Source organism: Xiphophorus maculatus, chromosome 18 (genome assembly GCF_002775205.1).
Source record: "Xiphophorus maculatus strain JP 163 A chromosome 18, X_maculatus-5.0-male, whole genome shotgun sequence".
Classification (NCBI taxonomy): domain Eukaryota; kingdom Metazoa; phylum Chordata; class Actinopteri; order Cyprinodontiformes; family Poeciliidae; genus Xiphophorus; species Xiphophorus maculatus.
This window is the reverse complement of record NC_036460.1, coordinates 18,163,719-18,184,297: the sequence shown is the minus strand read 5'-3', so window position 1 is coordinate 18,184,297 and position 20,579 is coordinate 18,163,719. Positions and strand designations below refer to the sequence as shown.

Here is a 20,579-nt window from a genome sequence, read left to right as displayed (position 1 = left end):
CCAACATAAATCTTCAAGTGAACCCAAACAAAAATTGCTGCAAACCAAGTTCTCATTGCTAGTGAGGTTGACTTTAAATATGAAAATTACTATTTTTCCAGAAATACTAAAACTAAATTTTGGTTGTTTTTTTTTAATCCATTTTAAAATCAAGTTTTTGTATTGTCTAAGCCTTAAAATACATTTATTCTGGCTTTTTATTTTTAAATTTTTTTTTTTTTTTACCTATGATCTTCTCTGCAGCTTTGTGAACTTTACAAAGTTAGTTCTGCAGCGCTTCCTCAAGAGGAACATGAGTCAAGTTAATCTTGTCGGGAGTCTCCCCTCTCCTTCCCTAATTTGAAAGTATTGCATGTCCTGATATTAGATAGCCTCCTCAAAGTGGCCCTCTGTGCTCATAATGACAAATACTGAGTCAGCACATGAATGGCCAAGGTGCACATTAAATGCCCTGACAAAGAACAGCACTAATGAGCTCCCTCTCCCAACTTCTCTTTCACCGCCTCTAGCAGACAGACTTTCAGCTCCTCCCTGCTCGCTTTGCCTCACTCCATCTCACTCTGCCTTTCTCCCACTGTGCACTTCTAAGCAAATTACGCTCTTTATCTGAGCCTCTGCAGAGCCAGTACTGTGTGGATCTCTGGGACCTAGAGCTGCTTGGAAATGAAGCGGGAGAGCAGGTTGGTCCGTTGGATCTGGTGGACTGTGGTTGTGACAGCTTTGTTCCTGTTGGGCTTCTGCATTGGTGAGACACAGAAACACAGCCTAACACAAAGTGTATGTTTGGGGCTGTTTGCTTTTGACTCAAATGTCGCAGTATTATGGAGACATTTAGCTTAATCACATGTTTTTTGCTCAGTAACCACTGTAATTGCATTAACAATCTTGATACGAGGAGGTTATATTTTGTGCAGGATTTGTGATGCTGTTTAGCCTCAGTGTGACTGTCACCACTTTGACTCATTCAATATCTTGACACTAACAGCAGGGTAACACTCACTGCCTATAACCACAGCTGTGTTAAAAATATAAGGCTGGCTAAGGCTGGTAATTCTCCACAGCAGATAAGTGTTTTTGACCAACATCCATGTGACCATCCCCCACTTTGAAGGATTGAGCAACTTAACTCCAAATGAAACAGAAGCAACCTCAAACAATGAATCACTGTAGCTTTGTAGCATTCTTTGGAAAGATACTAACAGCGTTACCTGTAGCAGTGTTGTATATGTCAGATATCAAACATAAAGATTAAACTCAAAGCAAGCTTGAGCTTATTTAAGTTAGGACTGCAGAGCAGCAAACTGCTGCAGGAAGTTAGAAAAGTAGCAATGGTGGCATTGTTTATGATCTATTTATTGAATTTTTTACTTTGTCCTTTGCCACTATCTATTTCACTGTATTGCTTCTGTACTTTTTAATATGTGTTCACTGAAAAATTAACTTTAATGCTAGCAACAATTAGCCAAGCTACCAGTGTTTGAAGTGTCCACTGGAAGATAAAAACCTAAAAGAGACAGATCTTTGCTAGAACCATACTAAACGTGGTATTTTAAGCTTCCCCACATTGCAAAAAATACTTGCACAGTGGTATATGCGGTTAACCTCAAATTGCTCTTACTAGTAACAAATTTAAAGGTAGCCTAATCATCTAAACATCTTTCTTCTGAAGAGATATAACATAAATGCTTTTGGAATGATGCCGACAGTATTTTGATTTGAATCTGACCGAGAACCTGAGGGGGAAGCTGAAAATAAGGGTGAGGGGAAAAAGGCTTAATGAACGTCAAAAACCTGGAGTACATTACAAACAAATATATTGTCAAACTAGCAGTGGAAACATGGAAAAAATTTAAACTATAAGATTTATCATTGAAATCTTAATAAATATTTTACCATTGATTATTGACAAGGGTATAAATAATCTTTATGACCTATTAAAATCAAAGTTAAAGCAGAAGTTTTTAGTTTGATACTTTTAATTTTTTCTGTTTCCTTTTGAGATGGGAGGATCTGAATAATTTGGACCTTATCTTTCACTGTTTTACTGGTGTCTTCAAAGTAGGGATTTATAAGAAATAATTATTTATCTACATGAGAACTGCTAATTTTTCAAACATCCCGACTGTATGCTTTGTACATTTTGTGTTTTAGGATGGTTCTCAAAACCTTCAAAGGCAACTACGAACAACCACAAGACCTCAAGCAAATACCTGGTGGAGTTTTTGGATGAAATGCAGTCAGACCTGATCAGAGACCATCTCCGGTAAACAAAAGAACCAATTTCAAACGAGGCTTTTCAAAAGTGCCTCTGCACCTAAAAAATTAAAGGAATGCGTTGGCTTCCAATTTCGTTCCGTCTTGCACAGTACCAACAGGCAGAGAAAGACACAACTTTTGAATTTCAAAATCAGACATAAAAGAACAGCTGACACAAGCCTTAAGACCACATGAGTGTCACAGTAACTGTCCTCTTTACAGGAAATTCACCCGTCTCCCCCATCTGGCTGGAACGGAGCAGAACCTTAAATACGCAGAGGAGATCATGAAGGAGTGGCAGGACTTTGGATTGGACTCAGTGGAGATGGTGCCCTATGACATCCTGTTGTCCTATCCCAATAAATCAGAGCCAAACTACATCTCCATAGTGGATCACAATGGGAAAGAGGTAAGGAAGCTGCCAGCAAGATGTGCAGCAAGACTGACTTGTATAGCAGAAGACTGCATTTGTTTTCTTGCATTTTGCATTCAGAATAACCTTCCCCATGTCTGGCGCTCACATTTACAAACTAATTTGACAGCATTCATGGTGCATGACTGGAAAACATTTAATGAAACAAACCTAATTTACTGTTTTTAGCACTGTGAAGGAAGATTCTCCACAATCACTTCATTTATCCCAATAGGGTGAAAAGATGTGGATTTTCTCACAAATTTCAATGACAAGGCTAATTCAGTCCACAAACTACCTCAGAGTGTGTTTGTGAAGAGCATGTGGGGATCACATACACTCCAGGCAGTTTCTCCTCCTTCCCTCGGCAAGTTTTAGCTCAGGTCCAAGGTCCTTTTATAGTTTCACTGTGAGATAAACCTCTGCTTGTGTCTTATGACACAGATAATGAAACAGCACAAAGCCAACAAAGAACTGGGACTGGGACTAATGCATCCCAGCTGCGTACTGGGATGCATTAAGAAATTTTGGCAAAATTTGGATTTACATTTAAGATAATTCAGTAATACTTTTCAGCTGACAAACGTCCAGCTGGACAACACGCATGTCCACTTTTGATCACCATGTCTGGAGGCACAAAGTGAGAAAGTTTGATTTTATGGTAATAAAATCCCAAATGTGTTTAAGTCTCCACCAGCTCAGTAAAGGTGATGTGTGGTCACTGTTTTTTTTATTTATTTATTTTATTTTCATCACGATTTCAATGTATCAACACTAATTTAATAAGCTCTCGCAATTTACTGTGGTAGTTTTATATTTAATATTTTGTTCAAATTGTATGTTTTAGTTTATAAAAAGAGATGATACCAAAAGGAAGCAAGCCACAGGAAATCTAAATTGGACTTAGCTACAGTGCTGTAAAGTTTGCTCTTAAATCTATATTTCTTTTAAAATGTAAATTTAAAGTGGCGTTTCATTTTGAAGGAAAAAAAACAAAAGTGATTTGCCTCTAAATCTAATAAAAGCAACAATTGTCACTAGGTGTTTCCCATAACATCAATGTGGAGTATTTTCAGCCCACTTTTCTTTGCCAAATTATTTTAATTCAGCCACATTGGAAAATTTTCAAGTATAAAGTTTAAATTAATGCAAAGGCTTCTCAGCTTGATTTAGATACATTTTTACCAGGCCACTCCAAAATTTCAATTTCATTTATTTATTTTTCTTTGAGCAACTCAGATCCTGGTCCTGAAGCAGCAAAGCAGACTCACACCAACACACTATCAACATTTCACTTTACTCAGTATGATTACTCAGATTAATCACAGTTTATTTATGTTTTCACAACAGGAGTAATTACTTTTCCCCACTAATAACTGGAATCATTGTTTGTATTTACAAACAGTGTATAAAACTGAGTTCAGAACAGAAGGTTGCAACAGTTTGCAACCTTCAAGTCAGATGCAAATGAGACAAAATGGACAGTAAAATTCAGTTCATCTAACTCTCCTGACCCAACAGCTGAACATGAAATTTGTTCCAAAAATATACCAGAGCTGATTGACTAATTGAACACAAGTGATGCGAAAAACACACAAGGGAAAAACACAAAGGCAGAGTAAAAATAAATCTGTGACACAGTGTAACAAAGTTTAAAAAAAAAATGCAACCACAAACCCAATAAACTTAAAGAATATTGTCTAAATTAGTTAGTCTGCTTCTTATCTCCTGAAATTAGTAAATTAACAATTCTGTGTAAAAGCAAACTAAAATGAAGTTTTTTGATTATATATTTGTTATAAGTTGGATCTGCTGTTTAAAGTATTTTTTTTATTATTGCTATGTTAGTTTTTATTAACAAAATGGAGAGCCATAAAAAACTCAATATTTTAATTTGTGTATGTGGATCAAAGCACAAATATTTAGTGTCCTTTATTTGTTTCGGATAGTGGAGTTCAAAATGCATATTTACTTGGAGGCTATAAAGTTTATTGTATTGAGTCTTTTCAAATCAGACAACATAGTAAAGCAGGGCTGAAACAATTAATTGGATTAATCGTGAGCAGTAATTAAGGCAAAACTGTAGAAAATATATACATATACATTTTGCATTTAAGATAAAACCCTTTTTTGTCTGTATATATAATCTACATATGTTATTAGAAGTATTTTTAGCTGCAAATGCATCCTTTTCTACAAATGATCAAGCGTACACTGAAGGAATGCTATGTCATTGCATTTTAGGCAATTAAATTTATATTTTCTTATTTTGAAAAGTAAATTAATTATTTATTTGTATTTTTGGCATTGTATGAACTAAACTCAGTGTCTAGAATAAGATATCTGGAGTTGTTTTTATCTGATTACTCGACTGCGATTACTAATCATCAGAAAAGTTGACAACTAAGATAATATTTAACTGCAGCCCTGTTTATTATTATATTGTACCATGCTGCAATATATTGCATGAAATTGTGTAACGTATTATGTAGTGTGTAGTGCTTTGTATCATATTGTGTCATATTATATTAGATTGTAATTGCATCAAAGTCAAAATGAGTTAAAAGCACACAATATGTTGCATCAGATTGTATTACTGTGTAACTGATTGTGTCGTATTCTTTACACGTTGGTTGTGTCAAATATCATTGTTTCGTGTCAAATCAAAAAAATAATGATAATATGAAGCACAAGGAACTTCAAAAAGCTGGCAACAGATTCAATTATTCAGCTTAACGTCATTCTGGTCTCACTATGTCTTCGCTCTGTCAGGTTTTTAACACCAGCTTGGCTGAACCAGTTCCACACGGCTATGAGGACGTCTCCAACATTGTGCCTCCATACAGTGCTTACTCTCCCAAGGGACATCCAGAGGTGCATTCAGATCCACACATTCACGATGAAACAGAAAGCAGTGCAGCAAAATATGGTTCCTCTTTATTCCATGTCCCTTTAGGGAGATTTGGTGTACGTGAACTACGGCCGAACAGAGGACTTTTTCCAGTTAGAGAGAGAGATGAACATCAGTGTGACAGGGAAGATTGTAATAGTCAGATATGGGAAAATATTCAGAGGCAATAAGGTATTTAAAGATGTGATCTGAACTCGACGGACTTACATTACAGTTTTATCTCCTAACATTTAATTTGCCTTGTCAGTTCCCATGACATGACTAACATTAATAAGCACTTTCTCTTGTGCTCATTCTGTCTCAAAGGTGAAGAATGCCATGTCAGCAGGAGCAAAGGGAATCATTATGTTCTCTGATCCTGTTGATTATTGGGCTGCAGGAGTCAAGGTAACCTAATATAAAGTTAAAAAAAAACACATTCCTGGTAAAAACAGTAAGAAATGTAGTATTCATTCTCTCGATCCCTTGTTATTTACCATCTGGGACATTGTGAGTGGTGGGAAATAGATAGAAGACAACTTCTGTCACTAATCGTGGCTTTGTACAGCCGTACCCTGACGGCTGGAACCTGCCTGGCGGAGGAGCTCAGAGAGGAAATGTTCTCAACCTGAATGGAGCAGGAGATCCCCTCACACCAGGATACCCGGCTAAAGGTGTGCTAAAAAGGTTTCTATAGCCTGCATGAGTGCATAAAATGTTTAGCAAAAGTGTTGATGTCCCTTGAACTTTTTCATGGTTTGTCACAGTCACAGAGAAAGCCACAGGAATTTCAAACTCGCCACACACCAGTGGAATAACAGCACAGCACAACAAGTGCTGTTATTCCAAAACACTTGTTATGTTGTGGAATAACAGGCATGTCATTCTACAGCTCACCTGTAGAATACACAGTCTGTTCAGATGTGACCTATTTGTGTTTTCTGAACGGCAAACAAAATTATTTAAGTGGTTGAAAAGTACAAAGCATAAACCTGAACCTGAACACAACACCTTCACCATAAAACATGGGGGTGGCCACATTATGCTGTGGGGATCAGGTCATTATCAATAGGAATCTGGATTAAACCTTAAAAAAGGAATCCTGGGTAGAAAGCTTGGAGAGGACTTGAGGTTATAGCTGAGGTTTATCTTTTAGCAAGAGAGCTAGCCTGAACACAGGCAGAGCTGCAGAAAAAGAGTTTAGATCAAAGCATATCCATGTGTTCAAATGGCTTAGTCAAAGGAACCTAAATGAGCTGAAGAATGGAAAATCATAAAAACTTTCCTATCAATTTAAACTGACAAAATGAGAGAAAGTTACGGATGTATTAGCAAAGAAAAGTAGATAGGACAGCTTGTCACACTTGTGTGTTTTCGTCCAGAATACACCTACAGGCTCAACCCGGAGGAAGGAGTCGGACTTCCTAAGATTCCAGTTCATCCGATCGGCTTCCACGATGCAATACATCTCTTAAAGTACATATTTTCTCTACTAGGTGACGATGATAAGTGTCCAAATCATCATCTAATATGCAAAGTACTGTTTGCATATTTGCTGTAGGTATAGTAGTCTTTAATTTTTTATGTAAAATATTTACGATGTATTTGAAACAGAAACATGGGGGGACAGGTTCCACCCGCCAACTGGAAAGGAGCTCTGAATGTCTCCTATAAGACTGGACCGGGCTTCACGGAAGACTTCAAGAGTCAGTAAGTGTTCCTGATACTGAAGTTATCATTCAGCAATAAGATGATACTCACACTCCCTCATTTGTTAAAATCAACATCTCTTCTGTTAAACTGTCCGTCTGCCACTTCAGTTCGGTCTTCACTCTGTTTCGATTTATTAGGTGCCTCACTCTGCCCTCTTTGTTTCTTGTTGCTCTGTTGCAAACCTGTGACCCTTTGGTGGCAAGCAGCCAGTGGAAGCACAATGTTACCTCTTGTGCCTCTTGTCTGTGACACACATTCGTTTTCACACATAACCCTGCATGGAAGCAGCATGCTGCACAGCAAACACACTTAGAAACTAGAATAAATGTTTTCCTTGCAGCAGGCATTTAATGTTGAGCTAAATTTGACATTGGCTCCTTTTGGTGTTTATTTCTCATCTTTGTTTGGATCCTGTTTTGTTGCAGTAAGGTCCGAATGAACATCTACAGCAACAACCAGGTAACCAGGATCTACAACGTCATTGGAAAGATCAGAGGAGCTTTGGAGCCCGGTACTTATTTAATTAAAGTCAACTCATGAAACCTGCTGTCTATTATTATACATGGTTGTGTTAAGGAGAAAAGTTATTATGTTAGCTTAAATTTTGGAAAAGCATGGCTCTCCTTTTCCTCCTGTTAACCGGGTCGAGCGGGGTTCTCCGCGAGCGTCCTGCAACCGCGTGCTGCTAAAACGAAACAACAACAAAACGTGTTGACGTCACAGATCACGGAGTTTTAATCTCAAACAAAGCAATCGACAACAAAGTTGCAGAGATACAGAGATATGCATTTTCTCATGAAAATAAAAACACACAAGGGGAAGACAGACAAACACAAAACACATAAGACAGACAAAGGCGCCCAACGTGGAGTAAAAAGATGGAAAAAACTCTAACTCCGTTTTCTGGCCTGGAGTTTTTAAACAGAAGAGGAGTTTCCCTATTTAATATATGCAAAAAAGGCGCTCCGTTCTTCGTCCAATTAGAACTCCCTCAGGCCCCCTGATTTATAGCAAAGGTGCCTGTTTTTTATCTAAGCAGAGGGCGGACTACCCCGTGGTCATCTCTGCCTGATACGGAAGATCCCTGGAGCCAAACGTCCTAAGATGAGATTTCACAGACACCTGCGTAGCCCCCACTCCCATTGGAATGCAAATTTATTGCTCTGTTGTGTCAATGGGGAAGAAAAGGCCCTGTTTTGTTTGAATGTCTGCTGTTGTGAGCTCCCCCATGCTCCACAGAAAACTGTTCCAAATAAAGTGTTGGCTATCCCTTTACACATGTTGTAAGATTAAGTGTATTTTTAGCATTAAATAATCATTTTCCTTAGCAGTTGCTACCAGAATAGCCTGATGCTTGCAGGCATAGACGGGGCAAGTTTTGTGTCAGAGCTACAAATCTATTATTAAAAAAATTGCAGAGCGGTTTATTAAACTCACATCATTACATTCCTAAAAATAACGGCCTAAATCATATTTCAGCAAAAGTGAAAAACCAACCCCTTTTTGTTGTCGAAAGGTGATTTAAGCAAAAAGAAAATCACTTTTGGCATAAAAGGCAATATACTTATAAGAAAGTGCGGTTTGAACTGCTATTGTACAGACAGACATGTGATCCTGGGAGGGCACCGTGACGCCTGGGTGTTTGGAGGAATCGACCCGATGTCCGGAGCAGCACTGGTTCATGAAACAGTGAGGAGTGCTGGCAAGCTGCTCAAAAAAGGTGCAACTTCTCAAATGAGTAAAACAGATAACAGATTCAGCGATCAGTTTTTCGTCATCTCTATCTGATCGTGGTGTAGGTTGGAGGCCGAGGAGGACTGTGATATTTGCCAGCTGGGATGCAGAAGAGTTTGGTCTTTTGGGATCGACAGAATGGGCCGAGGTAGCACAGAAGCAATCATGAATACAGGCTTATTGACACGTAGACGCACTGACTGAACTTCATCAATCCCAACAGGACAATGCCAGGCTACTGCAGGAGAGAGCTGTGGCCTACATCAATGCAGACTCTGGCATAGAGGGTGAACAAAAAAGAGCGTGACTCTGTTCTCTCAGTCAGAAATAGTCGATTTGATTGGTTTAAATTTTCCTTTTGAAATTCCAGGTATGTACACGCTGAGGGTTGACTGCACTCCGTCACTGCACACGTTAGTCTACAACCTCACCAAGCAGGTGAGCACAGCCTGTCTGATACATCTGGTTCTGTTAAGTGTTCACTTATGAGGTTCATAAATATCATATCCATCTTGGGTTTTTAATAATGCAACAATCATACATAAAGTTAAAAAAGGATCTCACACCACGTTGATGTGAAATCTGGTGGATTGTGGATCGTGACATTTTTCTTCCAGCAACTCTCAGTTTATTCATAATAACTTTAAGCCATTTACTTATTTGTGAAGGAGACAGTTCGTGTGTCAGATGGACAGAGCTTGCCACACAAAAATATGTAAAAGAGGGCAACGTTTCCAAATACACATTAAAGCTGGTTTATGATTGAATAAAGCAGAATTACATTAAGCTTTTGAAAAAGTTCACATATTCAACCTACTGAAATTTAGAGACAAGTCTTAAAAGCCAGATTCATTCAAGGAAAGCAAGAAAAACTTTCCATAAACTTTAAAAAAAGAAGAAAAACTTCAAATTTCTCCTCTTACCATTTCTGTTCTGTTGGTTTCAACTACACAGTCACAAATATACTAGGACATTAGTGGCTAATAGGCTATTATCAAGCCACAGCTGGTTGAGGATCTTTTAAACAGACATATAGAGAAACAGTTGAGTATTAAATTTAAAAAAGTACAATTTTATGCTTTTAAAATGTATTGAAATTGGTTGTTTAATGTCTAAGCCTTCAAAAAGGAACCGTTTCCATGGAATATTAAAATCAATAAACAGTAAGAGTCGTGATGGAAGTCTATAAGCTTTTGTCCAAATTCTGTTTAAATGTCCTATCTTCTTGTTTTGTTTTTTAAATCTTGTCCAGGTTTGATTCTCTGTCCACATTTCTGTGTAGATATCAAGTCCAGAGGAAGGAGAGGAGGAATTCTCTCTGTATGAGAGTTGGCATAAGAGGGACAACTGGACCAATGACCGTGATGCTCCCCGGTATAAAACCTTGTGATTTTATATGAATAACCACAAACTGCAATATACAAACAAGTTAAGAAGAAAAAGTATTCTCTAAATGTTGTTTACTGTATATGTTTGTCAACAAAAATAATCCCAAATCATGAATAATTAACCTAGAGGGATGTTGCTGAAGTGCTAAATGGGCACTAATTTCTCTCTACCTACTTTGAAATAGTATGGTTTAATGTGTTTCCTCCAAATCTTAAAACATTCATTTGTAACTATACATTTACAGTTTTCATAATGCAGCTTTCACACCCAAACACTGTCCAGTATCAAAGCAGAAGCGCAGCGGTAAATAATTGGTGTTTCCAACCACCAGTAACCAGTAAGAAAGTTCCACACTTAAACTGAGCGTATAAACAAATTACAGCATAAAATAGTGCCACCTACTGGTTCAATTAAGGTAAAAACAAATGCTCCTATATTTGTGTTGGCCTCTGCATGTGGATTTTATATGTTTCTCTAATATTATTTGCAGAAATGTTTATGCTTAAGGTTGTATAAAGACTTAGGCTGTGGCAAAATCAATTCAGATCATAGACTTTAAGTTTTTGTTTTTTAATATCACCAGTGTTTTGTGAACTATATGGTTTAGAGTTTTGATTCGAAGTTCTCAGGTACTGAGCACTTCTTAAAACAGCAGATTTCAATTTTCTCCATTTCCTTCGGATCGCCTCACCCAGTCTCTTTGACAAAATGAAATGATGATGCAGGCATCACTACCTGACCATGTTAGCCTGGTCAGTAGTAACAATGATACTTTTTGTGTTTGACTTTTCTCATATATCCCTTTTTTTGTTATTTTGTATTTTTTCAAAGTACTTTTAACCAATTCGTGAGTTCTTTTTTAGCCAGATAAGAAGATTTTGCTTCTTGTTTTCCGAGAGTCGCTGACATGTGATTTGATTAATTTTTAACCAGCTCTCATAAGTCTTCACAGCTGTTATTGCACCAAAGACTGTTGTAAAAGTCTGTGTTTTGAATGCTTCCAGATGGAGAAAAAATAATGTAATCTACATTAAGATCAACTGAAAAACAATGAAGTGTGATTATAAAAGACAAGAAGTTAATGTGATGCCTTTTTGCAAACTATTAAATTTATGTGATAACTTCTCAGATGAAAAATAGGCAACCATTTAAAATATGTTGTCTATTCTTAGCTAATTATTTGGAAGGAAATATATGTAAATCCAAAAATCACTAAGTATGTCTTCCTTCCTGGTTTGATTTAGGATCAGTAAACTTGGGTCAGGCAGTGATTTTGAGGCCTATTTTATCCGGCTGGGAATCACGGCAGGCAGAGCCAGATACACCAAGAACAAGGTGAGTGCAGGATCTGCACACATGTCCAACATATTCAATAATATTCCTTCACATTGGATATTTTAAATTTATAAAGTGTGAGTCTGTAGAGGTGTGCTTTGTTTGACTGACGTAGCGCTTTCTAATCCTTTCTTACTCTGCTGATGTTGCACTGAAAAATCTCTTTGACATGCCAACTTTAAAAAGTTAGCAAATTTCTAATAGTTAGTAATATTTAAGAAAAGCCTTGTACTACAGTTTGGCTCTGAGCTGAGTCTTGTAGGAGGTAATTATATTAAGAACTAACAGAAATGTTCTGTTCTCTGTATGTTTGTGTGTCCATTCAGAAAACAGAGCGATACAGTAGCTACCCTGTCTATCACAGTGTGTATGAAACCTTTGAGATAGTGGAGAAGTTTTACGACCCGACCTTCAGGAGGCTCCGGGCGGTGGCTCAGGTGAGAGGAGGTCTCATCTTCCTGTTGGCAGATTCCCAGGTGCTTCCTCTCGATGCTAATGAGTACGCAGACTCCCTGAGGAAGTACGCAGACAGCATCGCACATCTGGCACAGACACACACAGAACTAATGGAGACGTACAAAGTGTCATTCGGTGAGCTCATGTTCACCTTTACCTGTTGATACTGTTTAGGCACTACTGCTGTTTAGGCATTACTGCTTGGTGACGTATTTTTGCAGCTGGAGTTAAGTATTTTCTAAGGTTTTTTGTTTTTTTTCTAGAGTCTCTGTTTTCTGCAGTGGAAAACTTTACGAATGCAGCCAAAGGTTTCCATGAGCGTCTGCAGACTCTCAACATAGAGGAGTAAGAGCTTGAACCTTTTACATCTGTGGTTAAACAGAAAATAACAATAAGTAACTGCTTTAATACTCTAATTTGTGCAAACATAGAAACTGTTGTTCCTTTCAACAGTGATTTCCAGTGCAGTGGTATTTTGTTTTAGTCCTTTACAGGTGCGAATCATGAATGACCAACTCATGTACCTTGAGAGAGCTTTCATCGATCCTCTTGGCTTGCCAGGCAGACCCTTTTACAGGTTAGTGCTCTTCATACTTTGATAACAGCTCTACAGAATAAATACAAATATTAATTACTCTGACAACTTATCACCACTGTACATGGTAACTGTTTTGGCTCTTTATATGAATGTTTGCTCCATTATTCCTTGTATCCACATTTTTCTGAGCAGAGAAGAGCCCAGGTTTAATCTGCCAGATAACGTTTTAGATGAGTGTGTCTGTCAGTAGGAATGAAAATCAGGACGCTGATAGTATGACAAAATGTTTGACATTTACAGAGAGGGCTTTAAAACTCAATTTTTCCAACGTCATAGTGGAAAATTTTAAATCTAACACATTTATATTTTTCCATATTATTATTTTAATTTCACCTATTTCCATGTAGATGTTCCTATACATCCATCTGATCTACAACAAACTTTGGCTCCAAAATTCTAATTTTATACACTTAAAAAACACTGAGTAGATCAACTTACCAGCCTTTTCAGGTGCAAAATTGATTTATTCAGTTATTTCAGTAATTGTCTTATATAATTCTTGTGCTACACTCAACTATTAAGTAATTTTAACTGTTGCTGCATCCAAAGAAAACCCTCACATCATACATATTTCTTTAATGTTTTCTTTAGTTTGATGCTTAGCCTTTCATGAATTCATCCAAGGCCATACTACTTTATTTTGCTTTAGAGCTTTACAGAGGATGTCCAGCTTTTCTCCTGTTTAATTTCAGCATGTTTTCAAGGAATACACAAATATATTGTCTCATATCTCCTCTCCTGTAACACAGTGCTGTCTTTTCTCCCCCATCTCTACTCTGTTTTTCAGGCATGTGATTTTCGCTCCCAGCAGCCATAACAAGTATGCAGGGGAGTCTTTTCCTGGGATATACGACGCACTGTTTGACATTGAGAACTCAGCTGACCCAGAGAAGGCCTGGCGGGAAGTTAAGCGGCAAATCAGCATAGCAGCATTCACAGTTCATGCTGCTGCCATGACTCTGACACCACCTGCATGAAAGCACAGTCTGAAGCACAGAAATCAGAGGATTGTAACATCACGATGTGATGAGACTATATTTTTATCTTCAACACACTTAGACTAATCAAGCTCTGCAGCTTATCAGGTCAGTTTTCCAGACCTTGGTGAGTGCAGTAAATGTGATCAAAAAGCAAATTTATTTGTTTCTAATGAATGGTTTGTTACAAGAAACAACAATAAAAACACTGTAAACAACAAATTATTGATGTTTTTCTTTAACACATAATAAGGAGAAATTTATGTGGCTTTTAAAAATTTAAGTCTTATAGATTTACCCACTATAGCAATGACCCATGAATCAATGTATCATAAAAGCATTTATTTATATGTACTGTGAACACAAGCAGTTAATGTTGGTGGTGTAGGGAAGTTTTTTAAATGAATCAAAGGACCATTATCAAAGTGGTGCTATAAAATTCTTTAACCATTCCACTTCAAAGTCAAGTTCACAATCTTGCCTGAACAGACCAGCTGTGGGATCATTGTTGAACCAACATTCAACACACGAGGGCACAACCTTCATATATCCAACACTGACACTTTCTAATAGTATGTCATGTAATCACCTGTGCAAAGAATGTTGGTAAATATCGACATGTTTATACATATCACAATTCATTTGTCTTCCTCAAAAGACATAGACAAAAAATAATAAATTTTCTGTTCCTGTTCCACATTCGTGGAGAGGAAGTACTTCAATGCAAACATTGATATGCTCTATTTAACTGAAGCTATACTAATGAGCTGTAAAATTAAATGGGATTTAAAAGTTATGACAAATTTATGGTTTATATTTATCAAGTATAAAGTGTCATGTGCAACATGACACTTTATTTCAATGCTACTTTTGTTTGTCAGAAGCACAGGCCCAATTTTAAGTAGTTAAATGTTGGGTTTCAGTCTATGTTCTCACTATCTGCTTTGTATGCCTATAATCTCAAAATTGTCAGAAGAACCTTAAATATCTAGGAAAAATCTCCTTCAAATACCATGCGCATGATTACCTTGCTGAACACAGAGAAATATTACATGGAAAAGTACTAAACATAATAAGAAAATACTAGAAAAAAACCTAAAAGTAATAATTACAGTGTATCATGACACTTCCTCCTAACTAGAATCTGTATTAGGTTTTATTCCTACATGTAAAGCAACTGTTAATCCCATGAAAGGTGTAATATTTGCATGGGCCGTTGTGTTGTTGGCCTCAACAAAGGTGAGTTCTGGTACAGTGTTTTGCATAAATACAAATATAATCTTACTTCCCTTTTTGTAAAAGACAAGTTCATAAATGTGAAACGTTGTTTCACACTTCACAGTTTCACCATTTAGGTACCAAAGGACACCTTCCTAAAATAATGGACTTTGGGGTAAAATGAATGTACTTGAGTGGCCCATCCAGACCACTCAAGTGGTCTGATGGGCCGGTCTGACCACTCAGACCACTTAAATATCAACTTAAATATATTTAAGTTGATATTTAAGACTTAAATATCAACTAAGATCTTTGAACGCATCTGAAAACAGCCATGCACTGAAGCTTGACATTTTACATTTGAGAGTTTGAAACTGTAGGTTCTCAGGCTATAATTGCTGTTAAAAGTTTATATCTCAACAGGAGCCAGGAGAGCTAAAAAAAAATGTAAACATTACTCAAATATAAGGGATTAACTGGGTCACAAGGCTGCTTTATTACACAGGCCTACCTGCTTTCCATAATAGGGCTGATCTTTGAAGAAAATGTAAATAGCTGTTTTCCATCTGAAAAATGGGTCATGTAGGTGTGGTCAGTCACATAAAAAGAGAATAAATGTTTTTAAAGTTCACTCTCAAGATCTATGCCTCTTCTGTGACAGCTTTGGTTTGTAACAGCAAGTTCTGCTTCACTAGGTGAGTTTACAATAAAGCATTGACAAAATACAAGATATTATTTAAATTCAAGATCTTGACTAATTACCCTGTAATTTATAAATAGATGTAAACTGCAAAATATGTTGAATCACAATCATGTTTAAAATATCAGTGTGTGCAATATCACAACTGTAAATGATTACTTCAATGCAATATTTGGTACGATATTACATTTTAAGTGTTATGCATTCATACCCTGCACATGAACAAGTTTAACAAGTTTGATGGACTCTTAACTACCTTTGACGTTTACCCAAAGGTAACCTACTGTTACCCAAAGGTAAACGTCAAAGGTTTACCTTTGGGTAAAAGTTTGACGTTTACCCAATTTTATTATGTTTTTTATTTTTCATGTCTGAGATACTTTTGAATCTCAAACTTGAAAAAGGAGACATTACGTGGGTAATGGAGCTCCTGGACAGGAGTGCGGGGATTTACGCATTGGCAGAGAAAAGAATCTGGATTAACAGTAATCAATACAATCTTTGCAGTTTTTCAGTTCAATAAAAGTTATTGAGCTGCAGCAGAAATTCTGTTTATGTAAAGAAAACAATAACCATCCTAGTGACAATCATTGTTCAATCATTTGATTAAACTTTCTTTTCATTTCTAAAAGGTTAAAGGCCATGGATCATTGGCTCATTCTACTAATGTTGCTGAGTATGTTCCTATATTTTACGATTTTGTGTTCCTAATTAATATTTGTTTTGTTCTTTTTATAGAAAATATATAATTATTTATATATTTACTCACATATGTTGGTTCTCTAAACCTACTGTTCATTTCAATTTTGTGTTGAAAGTGTCTGGCTTCATTCATCGAGCCACTATTTTATCAGAAGTCCAGAAGTGTTGTACATCAACAAAAAGGAATACATTTTTACATTGTCTTGTATAAACTTTAATCAAGCAGTTTGGCATTTAGCAAGCTACCCAATAGACCTTAGCAGCAGAGGACTGTAATTGTCAGATACTTTAGTGCTATGAAATTTTTACAAGTTGAAAGTCACACATTATGTTTTCTTCCTTGTTTATATAATTTAGCATTTAAAAACATAATAAAGCTTATCAAGATTTTGTTGGAAATAAGTCCACATCCAGCCATCTATTTCAAGTATTTTGAAACCAGTAAAGTCTCCTTGTTTAATTTCCAAATCAATCAATCAATCAATCAATCAAATTTTATTTGTATAGCACATTTCAGCAGCAAGGCATTTCAAAGTGCTTTACATCATATCAAACACAGAAACACAATGCAAGATAGAATCAACAATCAAAACACGACATTAAGTCAAGTTCCATCAATAAATTTGTAATTGATTAGGTTTCAAATACTATCCTAAACAGGTGGGTTTTAATATGACACCCAGCTTTAATCTTTAACCTTTGGTTATTATATTCAGAAAGTCGTAACACCAAACTGTTGTACTCTGTCATTTTATATGGTGGATCCATGAAAATATGGAATATATAACCCCTCACATTATTTCCCTGTGTTTTAGCAACCATCCAGCCACTCTCTGCTACAGCAACATCCTGTAAAAAGGAAATCACAATTCAAAGTTGCCCAAAGGCATGGATAATCAAGGACAACAAAATTAATGGCAAAGACGTTTTGACAGTTGCATGTGGTCCGCGTTTTAAAAATAACTTCAAACTGGTATTAAGAGCTTTACCAAGGGATTGTTCTTGGCCAAATGCCGGTACCTACCCGTGCCTTGAAGTTGTGGTAAAAGGTGATATATTTTACATGCCTTAGTTTTTATCATGATTATAAATGTTGTAAACTAAACTCTGAATTATGTGCCTAAAGGAACATGTTTTTGAATTCTTTATATTTTCATATTGTATAACTCAGATGTTTGTTTTTATGCTCTAGGAAACACTTACAAAATGTGCAAAATATGCTGCCAAAAACATTCATGCTCTGCTCCAAATTTTTGCAAGGACTGTAAAGAGAGGTAATTATGTCATGTGGTGATTATTTTTAAACATATGCATAAGGGAAATAAGCATTGAACAAGTTAATGTCAGAAAATATGCTTCTAATTGGGCTACTCACATTTAATTTATAGCAAATGTTTGTAACAATCTACATAATACTCTCAGAGATGATATTGATCCAAATTACATTCTAAATTTTAAGTTGAATAGCTTTCAGAATAACTACTGAACATGCTTACTGAAATCATGCTTATTGATAAGGGTGACACAGAAACTAGGAACGCAATCTGACACATTCTTCCTCACAAGCCATTTTCAAATCTAAAAGACTGGGGGGAAATTATGCAACAGTAAGGAATAAGGAAATAAGGAATAAGGAAAATGACCTTTTCTTCTTTCCATATTTCAGTCGGGTTATTGACTAAGTAAAGGTTTTCTTGGCTGAGCTTGGGTTGATTAGCGTATGAAAACAATCTAACCTTATTTCAGATTCAGATTTTTATCAATAATGTCATGGGACATTTGTGGTTTCATCTTTCTTTTGGTAATATGAGATTGCCTTGCAGCAAGTGCTCTAACCTGTGATGTACCCACATCCAGAAGTCAATGTCTGTATTTTATTTTGGGAAGATGTGCAGGGCCATTCCTTGTCTAATCATGTGTGTATGCCAGGGGTCAGCAGCTTCAGTCCTCAAGTGCCACTATCTTGCAACTTTTGGAGTTATCCCTGCTCCAACACACCCAAATCCAGAGGATGAAAACCTTCTTTACATCCATTTCCTGTGTTGCTTACTGTTATTACATCTAATCTAATTTATGGGCTTTGTGTCACATTTCTGCATTTGTGAAATACTTGATTTGTCAATGACATCTGGTGTAAGTCAACAGGCACTTTAGAAATATTTTTACTGAAACGATTTGTTCAAGTTATTTTCCCAAGCACACACTTACACACACATTTATTTATGTATAATGTCCAATATTGTTTGTGATAACTATATTTTTCTATTACAGAAAAGAGTTATTCTTTAATTTAACTGATTCACCAGTTAAAATAGAAATTAAGGATTCTACCTGTGAACTGTCTGAAACTGAAAGTACTTTTGATGAAACAAGTAAGTACTTTAGCACAAAACGATTACACTGTCCTACAGATTTTATTATTATATTTTCTTTACTGGTTTTGTTGTATCCTCTTGTTTGTTTGCCTAATTTTGGTTTTGCCTGTATATTTACCTATATTTGCGGGTGGGGCTACAGGTGCTTTTCCACAGGCGTTTTTGTTATATTTGCAAATTAGCTACAAAGAGCCCATGGTTGCTGTATGAAAGTGTTTCTAGAACAATCTTCTTATCTGCTTCAGTACAAAAGTAATGAATATGAGTTTTTTTGGTTTAAGGTTCATCTCTGCAGTTGTTTAATGAAACAAAAAGTTGGATTGAAGCCTTGAATTACTGCGATCAACTGAGTTTCTCTCTGGTCGAAATAACTAACCAGACAGTTTGGGACGAGCTAAAGAACATCTTGGTAAACAAGGCAGAATTGCAGAAAGGGGTCTGGGTCGGCCTCGAGCGGTCCATTTTTGGCACCAACATAAAGTGGCAGTGGACATCGGGAGCCAAAGCTGAACAGCCTGAGTGGATCAGCAGTTTTCCGGCTAATGGTCTCAACAATCACTGTGGAAAGATTGTCTGGAGTAATCAGTCAAACAACATCCAGCTGCTTGATGCCAACTGCCATGACGAATTACCCTTCATCTGCCAAGGTGAACTGTTCACAGTAGAGTCCAGTTTGACATGACATTTATGTAGATTGCAAATATGTTTTAAAGAGGAGCCTGATATAAACAATGGACACCAAGATTTGACTAAAAAAAACAAAACAAAAATACATAAAAAAATAAAATAACCATGTCTTTCCTTTACAGATACGACTGTGATGCCTGAAAACTAAATTAATCTTACTCTGGAGGATTGTTTTGAATCACTGCTGGTGTACTTCTCGCACGCCTTTCAAATAAAATTTGGTGTTTTGCCTTTCTTACATATTTTTCTTTTGTACAGCATAATACATAGGTTCTTACAATTTATTACAATTTGCTATTTCACTATCAGTTCTGTTGAAGAATAGCTACCTTAAAATAAAAGTTTCATTCCTTGTCTTGGTTTAGAGAATATATATACTTTAATAATATCTGCTGTTCAAAACAATAAATTGAACCCAATTTTATCTAACATTGAAGGAATCCTGTCTCACTGGGTCATGATTTCTCTAGATTTGATGTCTTTAAGTGCAACCTTACCGAGGCTGAAATAAACAACAGTCTGCATCAGCATGAGCACTGCTGACGCGGGGTATGTGTGGGACATGTTCCCCCCACCTTCTTTATCTGTGCTCTCTAGTGTCCCCCATGCACGCTACATGCGCTACAAAACTGTTTCCCACTTCTTGAAACCAAGAAAGCAGTTAAGCAGCCAAAAGTAACATAAATTCTCAATAAAATGTAATGGAAAGTTAGAGAAACCATTAAACAATGTATAAACAGCGAGTTTACGTCTGTAGTTTAGGCTCCAAGCCCCCACAATAAAAAACAAGTTAAGAACATTTTTTTAATTGTCATGACCAAATATTGTGTATTTTATCAGGGTTTCTTGTGCAATCATTTAATTGAGAAACCGAATTAGCTAACTCTTGAGTTTCCTGGTAGGATCTGAAGCTCTGATGCAAAAAGAGCTTGACTATATTTATTTAGTGTTGATTTTAAGAAAGTACAAATTGAAAATGGGGTAAAACAACAACCATAAAAACTACAAATGTAGTAAATGTAGTCAAGTCCTTTTTGAAAATGGGAACCTTATACTGGGAGTCAAATCACACATTGATGTTCATTCTCTGGAACGTAGGAGAAGCAGAAAAAACTATATAAAAGAGAATCTTTCTCT

General features: G+C 36.5%; 2 protein-coding genes across 2 annotated transcripts; both read left to right on the top strand.

Annotated features, from left to right (window-relative positions):
* Window positions 1–505: 505 nt before the first annotated feature.
* folh1b (folate hydrolase 1B) lies at window positions 506–13,976 on the top strand. The gene is made up of 20 exons (XM_005803407.2): window positions 506–745; window positions 2,152–2,263; window positions 2,479–2,665; window positions 5,441–5,542; window positions 5,625–5,750; window positions 5,886–5,966; window positions 6,127–6,232; window positions 6,941–7,034; window positions 7,173–7,268; window positions 7,697–7,782; window positions 8,872–8,991; window positions 9,071–9,153; window positions 9,229–9,292; window positions 9,376–9,443; window positions 10,288–10,379; window positions 11,639–11,729; window positions 12,056–12,320; window positions 12,449–12,530; window positions 12,670–12,762; window positions 13,571–13,976. The coding sequence occupies exons 1-20, from the start codon at window positions 664–666 to the stop codon at window positions 13,758–13,760; spliced, it is 2,220 nt and encodes a 739-aa protein (XP_005803464.1). The 5' UTR covers window positions 506–663; the 3' UTR covers window positions 13,761–13,976.
* Window positions 13,977–15,617: 1,641 nt separating this feature from the next.
* Window positions 15,618–20,575, top strand: LOC111612012. The gene is made up of 7 exons (XM_023351654.1): window positions 15,618–15,673; window positions 16,311–16,354; window positions 17,196–17,429; window positions 17,573–17,654; window positions 18,652–18,752; window positions 19,037–19,402; window positions 19,565–20,575. The coding sequence occupies exons 2-7, from the start codon at window positions 16,321–16,323 to the stop codon at window positions 19,588–19,590; spliced, it is 843 nt and encodes a 280-aa protein (XP_023207422.1). The 5' UTR covers window positions 15,618–15,673; window positions 16,311–16,320; the 3' UTR covers window positions 19,591–20,575.
* The last annotated feature ends 4 nt before the right edge of the window (window positions 20,576–20,579 follow it).